This window comes from Oncorhynchus clarkii, chromosome 25 (genome assembly GCF_045791955.1).
Source record: "Oncorhynchus clarkii lewisi isolate Uvic-CL-2024 chromosome 25, UVic_Ocla_1.0, whole genome shotgun sequence".
Lineage (NCBI taxonomy): Eukaryota > Metazoa > Chordata > Actinopteri > Salmoniformes > Salmonidae > Oncorhynchus > Oncorhynchus clarkii.
Window position 1 is genome coordinate 30355423 of NC_092171.1, and position 15845 is coordinate 30371267.

The 15845-nt window shown below is 41.2% G+C and overlaps 1 protein-coding gene and 1 long non-coding RNA gene across 2 annotated transcripts; both read right to left on the reverse strand.

Annotated features, from left to right (window-relative positions):
• Positions 1-2228: 2228 nt before the first annotated feature.
• On the reverse strand, positions 2229-6926 carry LOC139384072 (uncharacterized). The gene is made up of 2 exons (XR_011628812.1): positions 6779-6926; positions 2229-2988 (listed from the first exon to the last, which is right to left on the reverse strand). It is a non-coding gene; the product is annotated as an uncharacterized lncRNA (long non-coding RNA).
• Positions 6927-7392: 466 nt separating this feature from the next.
• LOC139383668 (E2F-associated phosphoprotein-like) lies at positions 7393-15548 on the reverse strand. Its single transcript, XM_071128202.1, has 6 exons — positions 15360-15548; positions 14786-14973; positions 14485-14589; positions 14164-14281; positions 8137-8262; positions 7393-8036 (listed from the first exon to the last, which is right to left on the reverse strand). The coding sequence occupies exons 1-6, from the start codon at positions 15428-15430 to the stop codon at positions 7748-7750; spliced, it is 897 nt and encodes a 298-aa protein (XP_070984303.1). The 5' UTR covers positions 15431-15548; the 3' UTR covers positions 7393-7747.
• Between the last annotated feature and the right edge of the window lie 297 nt (positions 15549-15845).

Consider the following 15845-nt stretch of genomic DNA (forward strand, 5'->3'; position numbering starts at 1 on the left):
TGTACTGGCCAATGATTATAACAGTGATTCTTATTCAACCATAAAGACATACATTTGGCTACCAAATATGCGCAGGGAGAGAGACAATAGCCTATGTGAACTTTGATTTTATAATCTTAATTGTAAAGCAGATTTAATTTCACCTCCCTAATCATAAGAGCCATTTAAAGAACAGTGCACATGATCATGGATTAATAACATAACTCTTATCAGAAGTGATTTTGGACCTGAACTGCCTTGGTTCTAAAAATGTGTTTAATTTCTTATATTCAGATGTGATAAATGTATTCCTCATTAAAGCTCACAATATAGAATTATGTATAAATTGTAAGAGGCCTTATAAATGCAATATTATATTTGGAGGCTATTTATACAATAAAACAACTAAACAGAAAACTTGAAAAAGACTGAGGATGATTTGACAAACTCTCATAACATATTTTCATTCCTGAAAATTTGTTTTAAACTGCAGTGCTATGGATGAAATCTCTGTTTCTTAAGTTTTGCATTCAATCACTATATAAATTAAAATGTACAACCATCCGAAACCTGATGTAGATAATAAACATATATACGTTTGACAGACAGGCCAACAGATCCCCTACATTTTTCTGAGCAGACAGAAAGAATACTGTCTGTGATTTCTGAGAAATGCATGCCTAGCCTACGTGAGACTACCCACTGCAGAGATTTACAAGAGTCCTGCTTTATAAACTTGATTTGGCAAGCTGGTACTTCTTGCTGGGTGTTGTGTCACCGAGTATTAAACAGTGAAATATTTTCAAAAGATATATTAACTTCATTTGTCGTCATTGTAGACCTATGGAAGGAATATAGATTTAGGTGTTAGTTTGTCTCTCAGATTTCATATGATAAACAGTCAACAAGCAAAATAAAGTGGAGGAAACATCCAACAGATAATTGATAACAGAATGAATGGAGCATAGGTCATTTGGGCACTTAGAATAGAATAATATGTTGTACATATCCATAGCCTACTGTAGCCTACATGACTAAGACAGTCTGAGCACAACCTTATAGGATACATACACACTTTAAGGCTCTGGCCAAGAATTGAAAGTTGAAAGCAAGTCAGGATGGATTTTTCTGAGAAGGAACTGAACAGGGTTGTGCCCAGTAGGGCACACCATAGCAAAACGTTTCACAACAGAACACAAAAAGCTGTGTTCTTATTGTACAAGTTCAGGCAGTACCTCTCGGTTTCGAAATAGTTTTCTCCCTATACTGAACACGACCCAAGAGAGTGATGTGAAGGGTGAACAGGTTTTGTTTTCCACAAGTCTCCCTCCCTCACCAACAGCTGAACTGTTGCTTCAGCTCACAGGGAGCTTAATTCTAGTTGCAACGCTGGCGGGCTGAGCACTTTATTTACACTAGACCTGAGAGGAGCAGTACAAACTCCAGGCAACGTGCAGTGTGTACGTGAGAACATCATCACCCCCAAGCTTAAAAAGTAAGCAGCTGCTATTTTAATTTCGAGCCTGTGCCAGTCAGTGTGTTGAATTTGGCCATTGGTTATTCCTTATTACAGCCACTCCCACCGACCTTTTGATTGACAACTGAGTGGCAAGCTAGGCATGAGGAAATATTTTAAATAGTTATGTCATTGCCTTCACATCATTCATGATGTTATCTTTCACACAAACCAGATAAGATTTTTATGTGACACAACACTAAATCTTTATTTAAACAAGATGAAGATCACTTTAATGGTCAATTCCACACATGGACTAACTGAAATTTGACTTCCCCTTTTAACCCCTCCAAAAGACACACATACATGTTTTGGAGAGGTCCGGGGGGGCTGCCACACTGGGAGCTGTTGTTGTTGTGGGGGGGTTAAGTGCCTTACTCAAGGGCACAACAGCAGGCAATGGCATCTAGGATTATATATCCGCAACCCTCTGGTTGCTAGCTCACTTCCCTTCCAATATTTCCCGTCCGGTTGCTGGCTCGCCTCTCTAACCGCAAAGCTCTTACCACTTGCTTCTTCCAAAGCAGAGTAACAGAGTAACAAGTACTGTATTCCATTTCTTAGGATGTTAATTAACTATACTCATTTCTTACTCAAGACCTTTCTAGATGTATAGGAAATGGCAAAACAAGTTGGAGCCTCAAAATTCTCCACACGAAAGAGATTTATTTTAGAGCATGTGTCAACAGCAATGACACTTCAGAAACATTAACGTTTAAAATAAAAAAAAATGTTTGAGATTTAGAATACAGACATTTGGTCATTTTTGTTACATATATTAAAGAAAAGATAATGTCACAGTTAGCTTCAGCAATGCCCCCAAAACGTGGCTTTCCATCCTGAGACTGCTCAGTTAGTTTCATAACAAATATAACATTTTTGCAAACCAACATATCAAATCGAAAGTTTTACAGATATGTATACAATCGTATATACGAATATGTGATAAAATATGCCACCCCGGGAAAAAAAATTCTAATCACAATTGCAGGAGGGATTTAGAATGTCATAAAAAGCGATTTATAAAAAGGTACAGTGATTAATAACTGTGTATATCTGTGCAATAGGAAACAACAAAACCGTTACATTTGCTGTGCAAACTGCAAAGCAACTCAGTAAGACAACAATGGTTTAATGTCCTAGAACATCAGACGTGCCAGTGGACTCCTCTCTGTACTCCCCCCCCACCCTGTCCAAGAACACTGTTCATGTTTCCATGATGACAAGCACAGAAAAAAATAGTTCCAGGAAATGGAATGAGATCCTTGTTCTCTCTCTCCCCGTCTGTCCTCCAGGTCCAGGTGACAGCCATAAAATTAAAATGAGAATTCATTCTAATTCCATGGTGACAGCAGTCACAGGCACACCCAGGCTTGGGTACAACTCGTGTCATTGAACCATCTCAAAGTACTGTAGTATGGCCATGATGTGCTGAGGCATGAACACGTAGCCAGTGTACACAGCCATCCCTGCTACAGATATCAGGATGGAGTCTGAGAGAAAGGTTAAGGAAATGTACCAATACTTATAACTATTATTGACTAGGGCTGCATTCCAAACAGCCCTCAAATTAAGTGGACCACTCTTGCCCGGAAATGTGTCACTTGTTCGTCCCACGGTTGTTTTTTCAGTCATCATGGAACCACCGGTAGTTGTTGTGTGTGCTTTATATGTGCTACAGTCAATTATGATTGCATTTCATATCTTGGCTAGAAGACAACGCACCGAAGACATCGAATCCTAGCCATCCGACTATATCAGGTATATTGGAAATAACAATGTATAAGTGTGATGTCAGGGAAAGTTCTATGGACAAGCTAACGTTTCCAAAAGCCAACCAAACAAAAAAAATATACTTTTATGATACGTGTTTGAGCCGTCATGTGCATTAGTAGCACAATTTCTAACTTATTTACATTTGTTTTTACTTACACTTATGTTGACTTCTCCATATTAATGTTGGTTTTAAGCTTTGGCTGACTTTTCTTAGCAGATGTACAATCATCGCAAATTGAATTATGGGGTATTTCAGGCCCCGGAGTGAACATAATTGTACACTCGCAAACTCAATCAAAAATGAGGGCTGAGGGGCTTATGTTGCCAACTTCCCTTGCTTGTCCAATCATTTGGACCGACGACAAAGATGGCCACAGGGTTCTCCCAAGGGCGTAAGGGTAAGTGGACGAGGGTGTCTTTTGTGTTTGAAACGCAGCCTAGACCTTTAGTAAAACAAAGCAAGCCACAGGTAAGCTAAATATGGTACACCTTCCTTATATTGAGTTGCACCTCCTTCTGCCCTCAGAACAGCCTCAATTCATTGGGGCATGGACTCTACAAAGTGTTGAAAGTGTTCCACAGGAATGCTGGTCCATGTTGACTACAATGCGTCCTACAGTTGTGCCAAGTTGGCTGGATGTCCTTTGGGTGGTGGATCATTCTTGTTACAAACGGGAAACTGTTGAGAGTGAAAAACCCAGCAGTGTTGCAGTTCTTGACACACTCAAACTGGTGCAACATACCCTGTTCAAAGGCACACTTGTCTTGCCCATTCACCCTCTGAATGGCACCCATACATAATCCATATCTCAATTGTCCCAGGGCTTGAAAATCCTTATTTAACCTGTCTCCTCCCCTTCATCTACACTGAGTGAAGTGGATTTTCAGCATCTCCATGTGAAATGATCAGATTTATATTTATTATTTAACTAGGCAAGCCAGATAAGAACAAATTCTTATTTACAATGACGGCCTAACCCGGAAGACGCTGGGCCAATTGTGCACCGCCCTATGGGACTCCCAATCATGTGCGGTTGTGATATAGCCTGGAATCGAATCAGGGTCTGTAGTGACACCTCTAGCACTGAGATGCAGTGCCTTAGACCGCTGCGCCACTCGGGAGCCCCAAATATGCCTGGCAAATATTCTTATACATGCCGGTGTAACCTAAACATTATCTCAGTTTGATATGGTGCCCGTGTATTAATGCTCATTTTTTAATTCCTATATCTGCTACAAATATGTCATGTTTTGGTAATGGAGAAAATAGCACATGGCTAGCTTCAGTCGCCTGTACACTAGTTATTACTTCTAACCCAAAAACATTTTGGTGGAGATTTTAATAAGACTACAATGTTGTTTGGTTTATTGTTTGAACAGTCACTTAGATTATATTTGCTTATCGATGCAAAATAGGGTACTTTGACGCATAGCCTATAGATCAAGCTTCATTGCCTACACAACACTGCCCCCACGGCTATGGAAGGGACGATACAGTGAGTTCCAATATTCATGTGGCACAGAAGTACTCGACTGTCGGTGCGCATTACAAGGAGCCGCCCCTTTTGTGAGGAAAAATACATTGCGACACTGTGCTATGCTCCGTCGGCTCCGTTTGTGTTTTCTGTTTAGACCCCTATAGGCGGATGCTGTGCATTGAGACACAGCCTATGCAACAAAAAAACATATCCCTAGTTTACACCGACGGATTTTGATGGGGATTTTTTGATTACATTTCTTAGATTGGGTGCATCAATGGATTTAAGGATTAACAAGCAACATCAATAAGGGATCATAGCTTTCATCTGGATTCACCTGGTTAGTCTTTCATGGAAAGAGCAAGTGTTCCTAATGTTTTGTACACTCAGTGTACATTTCATTTTAGTCTTACAACTAGGACCAATACAAATGGGTAGGCACTGGCAGGCTAATGTATAATTCTTCAGTCATCAGATCATTTACTAGTGTGATGTCTTCACAAATTTCTGGATAGTCATATCTTGCCTTAAAAAAAAAAAATGTATACCAGTTTCCAACTTACTTGATATAACTATCAGTCTACACACAGATAGAACAATGACACTGATATTTCACGGGATGTATAAGTGTGAAGCATCTGGTTGACGTTTCCACTCACTACCAAATATGCAGAGAGGAAGCCCAATGGCCGGTGTCGTGCCGAAAAGCTCCCCCCTTCGCGTAAACTCGTACGCACTCAATTCTTCATTGCTGCAACTTGCTTGCTAGTTGAGATTTCTGTTCAAGCTGCGTTTCATTCGATTTTTTATGTCAGTTTGATCACGGGGAGGCACTAGTGATGTCTGCAGTTTTCAGTTTGGCTATTTGTTTCAAGTGTATTAGTATATAAATAAATATTTTGCCAAAATTCATCATCTCTCCCATGTTTTATTCGACTAGTAGTTGTTCTGAAATGTTTATTGTTTGCCTACATTTTACTCCCTCTGTGTTTAATATAACACACATAAATTAATTATTAATTTCAGTTGCCTATCCTGATGTGAAGTTTGTTCTATTGTTCTATAGAAAGTATTTGACTCTGATGTGTGCCACAGAAAGTACTTGACTCTAGCTACAAAATTAAGGAAATTAGGGGGGGTTCGGCAAGGCTACCTTGCCTGCCAAAATCCCCCCCCCTCCTCATTTTGGTAGCTCATGTTGACCAGTAGTGTGTGCCACAGAAAGTATTTGACTCTAGCCACAAAATGAAGGAAATTAGAAAAGGGGGTGGGGGGATTTCGGCAAGGCTATTTTCTGGCCTGATTAAATTCCCCCCCCCCCCCCCCTTCTAATTTCCTTTAGCCACAAAATTAAGGAAATTAGAGGGGTGGATTTCCCTTAATTTTGTGGCTTGAGTCAAATAATTTCTGTAGCACACATCAGTCAAATACTTTCTGTGGCACACACTACTGGTTATTGCACACGCGCACTTCAGCCGTTCCATAAACAAAATATGTAAATACATGCAAATAACTCCTTGGTTGTTTTGCCTACTATGATTAATTTGTTGATATTGGAAACGACAAACTGCGGTCTATCGTGGGTTAGTTATAAAAAATATTTGGCCAACACATTCACTTCTTATGCCAGATAAAGCAAATGTAATTAATATTTTAAATACAGATGGGGACCAGAGTTCCACATTTCGCGAGAGTTGCGCAAACACGCTTTTTACAGGTGCGACAAGGCCCTACTACCTGGCTGTAAAAATTCGACCAATTTCACCACACTACACTGTCCTAGGACGGACTAGTACGGTTGTCCATCAGCAGTAATTGTTTATTACTTTGTAACGACTCGAAATTATAGCGCAAGGTGTAGCCGACTAAACGCTAAGATTTACCATACTAGTCCCCGGTCAACTACATTGCAAAACGTTGAGTTCAGTCGACTACGTAAGGTAATGAACTACAACACCGTGCCTATCTCAAGCTAAGATACCCAGGTAGACGAGTTATTTTCGAACCATTCTCGACCCAAAAAGGATACTGAAGATTGCTCTCTCCCAAGGTTCCAACATGTATAAAGCCGTGACGAGAATATACTGGTAATACAACCAGGAGATTTTCTTCCAGACATCTTCAAACGCCATAACTTTACGTCGTATTCTCTCTTCTTTTTAATGATCGCCGATTAGTTCCTGGTGACAATGACGTTTAATCACACGTTTTTCTTTGTCAACCAATCACGAATTCCATGAAAAACGACGCGTAAAGGGGAGTTCCCACTTCCTTTCCTGTACTGACTCCTCGGATTTCAAAAGAAAAGCTTATTCTATAAAATACACTGCTACCAAAGAAATGGAGATTGTACTTTCCATCTTTGGTGCTAATTTAAGCCCACTGGGGACCAGTAATGTCCCCATGCGGTGGCCCCTTCATATTTGGTCCCTCCTTGCTTTTGGATAAAACTTTTAGGATAAATCTGAACCAAATCTCTTTCTGCCAAATCATATGCTACAACTAAGATCTAGTTTACATGATTCAATGACATTGGGTTGAAATATTCCCTTTACATTTTTGCTCATTGCAATAAACTCAAATGTATGTTTTTTTTTCTTATTATTTCTAGTAATACAATCAGAGGAAAGTTCTGTAAGAGAGTTTAGCTACAAAATATTAAAAACATTTTATTTTGATATGTACTAATGACCAAATATCTATCGTAGCCAGGTCCAACTTCAGAAAAACAAAATAAGATTTGTTGCACCCACACACAAAAAAATAATATATATATAAAAATACCAAGAAAAATACAATTAATACCATAGGGGTAAACTTAATATAACGGAGGACAGTGGCTGTACAGCATACCTTTACAAAATACACACCTGTCTTATAACAGAAAAATATGTTGGCATGTGCCTTCTGGCAATTATAACACAAAAAATATGTTGGCATGTGCATTCAGGTAACAAATGTTTTAACAGAGATATCAAAGGTCACAGCAACAGTCATTTTAGCAGTGGCTGGCGAGGATGTTAAAAAAGTGGTAGACCTCATCCTTATCGAGCACTGCCACCTCAGTGGAGCACTCTGTGCACTGGACAGGATGGTAGATCTCTCCACCCACCACCACTCCTGAATCTGTGGCTTCAATTGCCGTTGTTGGCTCTGGTTGACGCCCTTTCCTCTTTCTGTTCCTCAGATTGTTCTCGTTGAGTGTTTTGTACCGTAAAATCTCCTCTTTGTTTACTGTGCAGTTCATGACAAACATGGCTCTGTATTGGGTCCTGTATTTGTGATGCCTGTAGACAAAAAAAAAACTCAGACAAATGAAATGTTTCTTCTATTTCGATTAAAGACAATATTCACGGCCAAATTAATCTACAAGACTTAATTTCTTACCTTTGGCAGTCGAGGCACAGCATGGTCATGCATGCTGGGCAGTTAAGGACAGCATCGCTGCTTGGAAGCCCCTGGGACTGCCCTCTTCTGTTCATTGAAGATGGCAATCTTCTCTTTTCATTGTACCTGATCAAACAGGGGAACATAATTGACATCTGTGACCAAAACCAACCCTACTCGTGAACTGAAAAGCATGTTCAAAGGAGATTCTCCAAGCATGCTTTCCTAATCTGGGTTCGGGAAACCGACCCTAAATATTTAGATTTTCTTTAAACCTTCACCTGGTTATTTTGTTGATTTTTATGTCACATGCACAAGTACAGTGAAATGACTCTCTTGCAAACTCAAAGCCCAATAATTCAATAATCAAAAATGTTTTACTAGAAAAAAACAAAAGAAACACAAGAAATACACAATAAAGTAAGCAAGCATACTATATAGGGTTGCAAAGGGTTGGAATTTTTCCAGAATTTTTCCATGCTTAAATTCATCAAAAAAAGTTAGCTTATAACAGTGAACCCTCTGCATGAACAGTGCATTCTTCCATCACATGTGCAGTGCACTCTTCCATCACATGTACAGCTGATTCTCAAGATCTTGCACACTAATGAGACGCTATTGAGCCCACACTACTACAATGTCTGAGCCAAGGACCACATCCTTTCTGGTAAGTTTTGATTACAATACTGGACGGGGTAAATATATTTTATATGACATACATGATTTTTTTGTTAACTAGTAAATAGTAGCCTACAGCAAAGTGTGTGTAAATCATTTCTAACTCGTTAACAATTTATGCTAGTTTGTTTTTGCTACCATGTGAGTTTTAGCTTGCTTGAGCCTGCTAACTGATTTTTTTTAATTCACCCGTTTCCATACATCATTCATTTCAAAACATTTATCCAAAGGAGTTGATGCATGGAGATGGATGGAGATGCAATATGGCAGTCGTGCCAACATATCTCATCAGCCACCTGGTGGAAGGGACTTTGTGGATCCGAGGCTCTTTCCCCTGTGGCCTCCATCATCCTCCAAATCCCACAAACTTCGGCCGCCTCAGAGCGCAACTGGTCCTTGTTTGGGAAGACACACACCAAAGCACGCAACAGACTGACCAATACAAGGGTTGAAAAGTTGGTGACCACCCGGGCAACGAGCCATCCTCAACAAGGTTGGAAGGTGACAGTGAAGATGAGGCCTCATGTGCAACCCTAACCCTAATACAGGAAATATATAGTTTGCTCAGTTCCAATACCATATTTACATGTGCAGGGATACTGGAGTGATGGAGGTAAATATGTATAGGGGTAAGGTGACTAGGCAACAGGATATAAGATAAACAGAGTAGCAGCAGCTTGCATGTGCAGAGTCAGTATAAATGTGTGTTAATTTTTATTGTTTCTCTCCCACACCTTTATTTAACCAGGTAGGCTAGTTGAGAACAAGTTCTCATTTACAACTGCGACCTGGCCAAGATAAAGCAAAGCAGTGTGACAAACAACAACACAGAGTTAAACATGGAATAACAAATATACAGTCAATAACACAATAGAAAAAGTATTTATACAGTGTGTGCAAATGAGGTAAGGCAATAAATGGGCCATAGTGGTGAAATAATTACAATTTAGCAATTAAACACTGGAGTGAAAGATGTGCAGAAGATGAATATGCAAGTAGAGATACTGGGGTGCAAAGGAGCAAGATAAATAAAATAACAGTATGGGGGGTGAGGTAGTTGGATGGGCTTTTTACAGATGAGCTATGCACAGGTGCAATGATCTGTGAGCTGCTCTGACAGCTGGTGCCTAAAGTTAGTGAGGGAGATATGAGTCTCCAACTTCACTGATTTTTGCAATTCGTTCCAGTCATTGGCAGCAGAGAACTTGAAGGAAAGACAGCCAAAGGAGGAATTGGCTTTGTGGGTGACGAATGAAATATACCTGCTGGAACACGTGCTACAGGTGGGTGCTGCTATGGTGACCAGTGAGCTGAGATAAGGTGGGGCTTTACCTAGCAAAGACTTAGATGACCTGGAGCCAGTGGGTTTGTCTACAAATATGAAGCGAGGGCCAGCCAACTAGAGCATACAGGTCGCAGTGGTGGGTAGTATATGGAGCTTTTGTGACAAAAAGGATGGAACTGTGACAGACTGCATCCAATTTGCTGAGTAGAGCATTGTGAGGCTATTTTGTAAATGACATCCCCAAAGTCGAGGATCGGCAGAAGAGTCAGTTTACGATGGTATGTGTGGCAGCATGAGTGAAGGATGCTTTGTTGCGAAATAGGAAGCCAATACTAGATTTAATTTTGGATTGGAGATGCTTAATGTGAGTCTGGAAGGAGAGTTTACAGTCTAACCAAACACTTAGGTATTTGTAGTTGTCCACATATTCCTAGTCAGAACCGTCCAGAGTAGTGATGCTGAACGAGCGGGAAGCGATCGGTTAAAGAGCATGCATTTAGTTTTAACATAATTTAAGAGCAGTTGAGGCCACGGAAGGAGAGTTGTATGGCATTGAAGCTCATCTAGGGGTTAGTTAACCGTGTCCAAAGAAGAGCCAGAAGTATACAGAATGGTGTTGTCTGCGTAGAGGTAGATCAGAGAATCACCAGCAACAAGATACATCATTGATGTATACCGAGAAAAGAGTCGGCCCGAGAATTGAACCCCGTGGCACCCCCATAGAGACTGCCAGAGATCCGGACAACAGGTCCTCCGATTTGACACACTGAACTCTGTCTGAGAAGTAGTTGGTGAACCAGGCGAAGCAGTCATTTGAGAAACCAAGGCTGCTGAGTCTGCCGATAAGAATGTGGTGATTGACAGAGTCGAAAGCCTTTGCCAGGTCCATGAATACAGCTGCACAGTATTGTCTCTCATCGACGGCGGTTATGATTAGAGGTCGACCGATTATGATTTTTCAACGCCAATACCGATTTTTTGGAGGACCCAAAAAAAAAAGAAGCCGATACCGATTAATCGGCTGATTTTTTAAAATGTATTTGTAATAATGACAATTACAACAATACTGAATGAACACTTATTTGAACTTAATATAATACATCAATCAAATCAATTTAGCCTCAAGTAAATAATGAAACATGTTCAATTTGGTTTAAATAATGCAAAAACAAAGTGTTGGAGAAGAAAGTAAAAGTGCAATGTGTGCCATGTAAGAAAGCTAAAGTTTAAGTTCCTTGCTCAGAACATGAGAACATATGAAAGCTGGTGGTTCCTTTTAACATGAGTCTTCAATATTCCCAGGTAAGAAGTTTTAGGTTGTAGTTAATATAGGAATTATAGGACTATTTCTCTCTATACCATTTGTATTTCATATACCTTTGACAATTGGATGTTCTTATAGGCACTTTAGTATTGCCAGTGTAATAGCTTCCGTCCCACTCCTCACTCCTACCTGGGCTCGAACCAGGAACACAACGACAACAGCCACCCTCGAAGCAGCGTTACCCATCGCTCCACAAAAGCCGCGGCCCTTGCAGAGTAAGGGGAACAACCACTCCATGTCTCAGAGCGAGTGACGTTTGAAACGCTATTAGCGCGCACCCCGCTAACTAGCTAGCCATTTCACATCGGTTACACCAGCCTAATCTCGGGAGTTGATAGGCTTGAAGTCATAAACAGCTGCTGGCAAACGCACAAAAGTGCTGTTTGAATTAATGCTCACGAGCCTGCTGCTGCCTACCACCGCTCAGTCAGACTGTTCTATCAAATCATAGACTTAATTATAACATGATAACACACAGAAATACGAGCCTTATGTCATTAATATCTAAAAAAAACAAGACGTTTATTCTTTCAGTGAAATATGGAATCGTTCCGTACTTTATCTAACGAGTGGCATCCATAAGTCTAAATATTCCTGTTACATTGCACAACCTCTAGTTATGATATTGCTTAGGACCTTGAGCGTTGCTGCGGTGCACCCATGATCAGCTCGGAAACCAGATTGCATAGCGGACAAGGTACGGTGGGATTCTAAATGGTCGGTGATCTGTTGGTTAACTTGGCTTTCAAAAACTTTAGAAAGGCAGGGTAGGATAGATATAGGTCTGTAGCAGTTTGGGTCTAGAGTGTCTCCCCCTTTGAAGAGTGGGATAACCACGGCAGCTTTCCAATCTTTGGGGATCTCAGACGATACGAAAGAGGTTGAACAGGCTAGTAATAGGGGTTGCAACAATTTCGGCTGATCATTTTTGAACGAGAGGGTCCAGATTGTCTAGCCCGGCTGATTTGTACGGGTCCAGATTTTGCAGCTCTTTCAGAACATCAGCTATCTGGATTTGGGTGAAGGAGAAATGGGGGAGGCTTGGGCAAGTTGCTGTGAGGGGTGCAGGGCTGTTGACCGGGGTAGGGGTAGCCAGGTGGAAAGCATAGCCAGCCGTAGAAAAAGACATTGAAATTCTCAATTATCGTGGATTTATCTTTGGTGACAGTGTTTCCTAGCCTCAGTGCAGTGGGGAGTTGGGAGGAGGTGCTCTTATTCTCCATGGACTTTACAGTGTCCCAGAACTTTTTGGAGTTTGTGCTACAGGATGCACATTTCTGTTTGAAAAAGCTAGCCTTTTCTTTCCTAACTGCCTGTGTATATTGTTTCCTAACTTCCCTGAAAAGTTGCATATCGCGGGTGCTATTCGATGCTAATGCAGTACGCCACAGGATGTTTTTGTGCTGGTCAAGGGCAGTCAGTTCTGGAGTGAACCAAGGGCTATATCTGTTCCTGGTATAAAAAAAAAATGGAATGGGGCATGCTTATTTAAGATGGTAAGGAAAGAACATTTAAAGAATAACCAGGCATCCTCTACTGACAGAATGAGGTCAATATCCTTCCAGGATACCCGGGCCAGGTCGATTAGAAAGAACTGCTCGCTGAAGTGTTTTAGGGAGCGTTTGACAGTGATGAGGGGTGGTCGTTTGGCCGCAGACCCATTACGGACGCAGGCAATGAGGCAGTGATCGCTGAGATCCTGGTTGAAGACAGAAGAAGTGTATTTGGAGGGCAGGTTGGTTAGGATGATATCTATGAGGGTGCCCGTGTTAACATATTTGGGGTTGTACCTGGTAGGTTAATTGATCATTTGTGTGAGATTGAGGGCATCAAGCTTAGACTGTAGGATGGCCGGGGTGTTAAGCATGTCCCAGTTTAGGTCACCTAACAGCACAACCTCTGAAGATAGATGGGGGGAAATCAATTCACATATGGTGTCCAGGGCACAGCTGGGGTGGTCTATAGCAAGTGGCAATGGTGAGAGACTTGTTTCTGGAAAGGTGGATTTTTAAAAGTAGAAGCTTGAATTGTTTGGGCACAGACCAGGATAGTAAGACAGAACTCTGCAGGCTAACTCCGCCCCCTTTGGCAGTTTTATATTTTCGGAAAATTTTATAGTTAGGGATGGAAATTTCAGGGTTTTTGGTGGCCTTCCTAAGCCAGGATTCAGACATGGCTAGGACATCCGGGTTGGCCGAGTGTGCTGAAGCAGTGAATGTTAACGTGCATAAAACCAAGGTTTTGGCGGTTACAGAAGTCAAAAAATGAGAGCGCCTCGGGAATGGGAGTGGCGCTAGGCACTGCAGGGCCCGAATTAACCTCTACATCACCAGAGGAACAAAGGAGGAGTAGGATAAGGGTACGGCTAACTGCTATAAGAACTGGTCGTCTAGTACGTTCGGAACAGAGAGTAAAAGGAGCAGGTTTCAGGGTGCGGTAGAATAGATTCAAGGCATAATGTACAGACAAAGGTGTGAATGAGGATATGATGGAGTGAGTGTTTGTTGGACTGTGTGTGTGTGTATAGGGCCCTGTGAGTGTGCAGAGACAGTGCAAATACTGAAATAAAGATACAAGGTAAACTCGGTCCGTGTAGATATTTTGTTAGCTATTTATCAGTCGTATTGCTTGGGGATAGAAGCTGGCCAAGAGCCTGTTGGTGTCAGACTTGATGCACTGGTACCTCTTTCACACCAAAACACTTTTGTAACAGTTTGTTTTATGTGGATACATTGCTTACCTCTTCCTCTTGGCGTCCACCCATACCTGATCCCGGTCATCCTCATCAGGGTCGTACAGTAGTTCATCGTTGGTGGGGATGGATCGCTGTTTCCTGCATTTCTTACCCAACGAACTACCTGCAGAAGAGGATCAAATTATTGTTTTTTATTGCAGTATCTGTACAACACAATAAGACTGTTGTGAACTTAAAAACATGCTGGATGGAGAATCTCCATTGAAATAGCTTTCTAGTCCAGGGTTAAGCTTAATCTGCGTCCAGGAAACCGTCCCTCGGTGTCACAGAGTTTGGTTTACCAATGAATCCGAGCTACACACTTACTTGGAGCCGTTTCCTCCTCTTCTGAATCGGAGTCAAAATAAACATTGTCATAAAGCTCTGGCAACCCAGGTGTTGAAGCATTATCATTGGTACCCGAAGTCTCCCCTGGGATGGACAGATGGACACTCATCAATGAGTACAGCGGTACAATGTTATTGAGATAAAATGGCCAACAAATTCAGTAAAAGCAGCTGAAGTGTTATCACTATTCATAACAGAACGCTGTGCATAGGTAGGCATACTAATTGGACAAGTATCCCCCACAAAAATAATAACAAATAATGCTAGAAGGAAATTCCACCTGCTGATGCTGTAAGGGGCAACCATTTGCACTCCATAGTTTTAATGGTGGTGCTGAGCTCTGCCTCCATCTCTTTCTCAAACTCATCCCCACTGGAGGACTCACTCTCCCCAGTGAGGTATTCTCGGATGAGTTTCTTCTTCTGATCCAAGGTCCCGTTCAAGAGCACTTCCAGCTCATCCTCAGAGCTGGAAATACAGCAACAACATAGGGATGTCTTGATGATGTACAGTTTTAAATTGGTCATATCCTGTTTGAACAACACTCACAACTTTTGCGCCCCAACAATAAAGTACTTATGGAGGACTGAGATCATTGATTTCAATTGGCACTTTTTGAAATGGAATTGACCCCAACCCTACATCACAGATTTGTCCAAGTAGTCTTGCATTTTAAGGGCCTAAAAGCAAATCAAGGTAACATAATGTTAACACAATACCCAAACCATTAACATTGACACGTTAGCCTACTAGTAGATAGCATCACTAGCGACCATGCTTGCATTGAACCACCCACCAGCTTACGTTAAGTCTCCTAGCCAAATGCTTACGCCAAAACATGTAACCATATTTACCTGTCTTCAGCTCTTTCTTCATCACTTGGCTCCTCTATCTCATATGAATCATCCTCTACGTGTCTGTTCATTTGGTATTTTGAGAATTCTAACAATCTAACTAACGAAAACGGTTAAAGAGGTAGCTAAAGATAAACAGAGGAAACTTTTTGAGACGCACGCCAGGATCTTGTAGCTAACTTCTTGATTACTTCCGGTTTGCGCTTTTCAAAGTTAAAGTTCGGTGTGTGAGATCGTGAGATTCATCAGTAGAAACGAAATTGTTGAAGTAGCGGACAGTTTCAATTAATTCGTGTAATGTCTGTTTCTTCCTTGTAATGACTGGAGTAAAAGGGAATTGCTCAAACACCCCCTTCTATTTATGAAATGCCCCCCCTCTAAAACACTACACATTTCCAGGGTGAAAGAAGCCTATTACAAGCGGTTTGAAAAGTGGCCATCTTTTTTTTATTCAACCTTAATATGAACAGTTGATACCGAGTATAA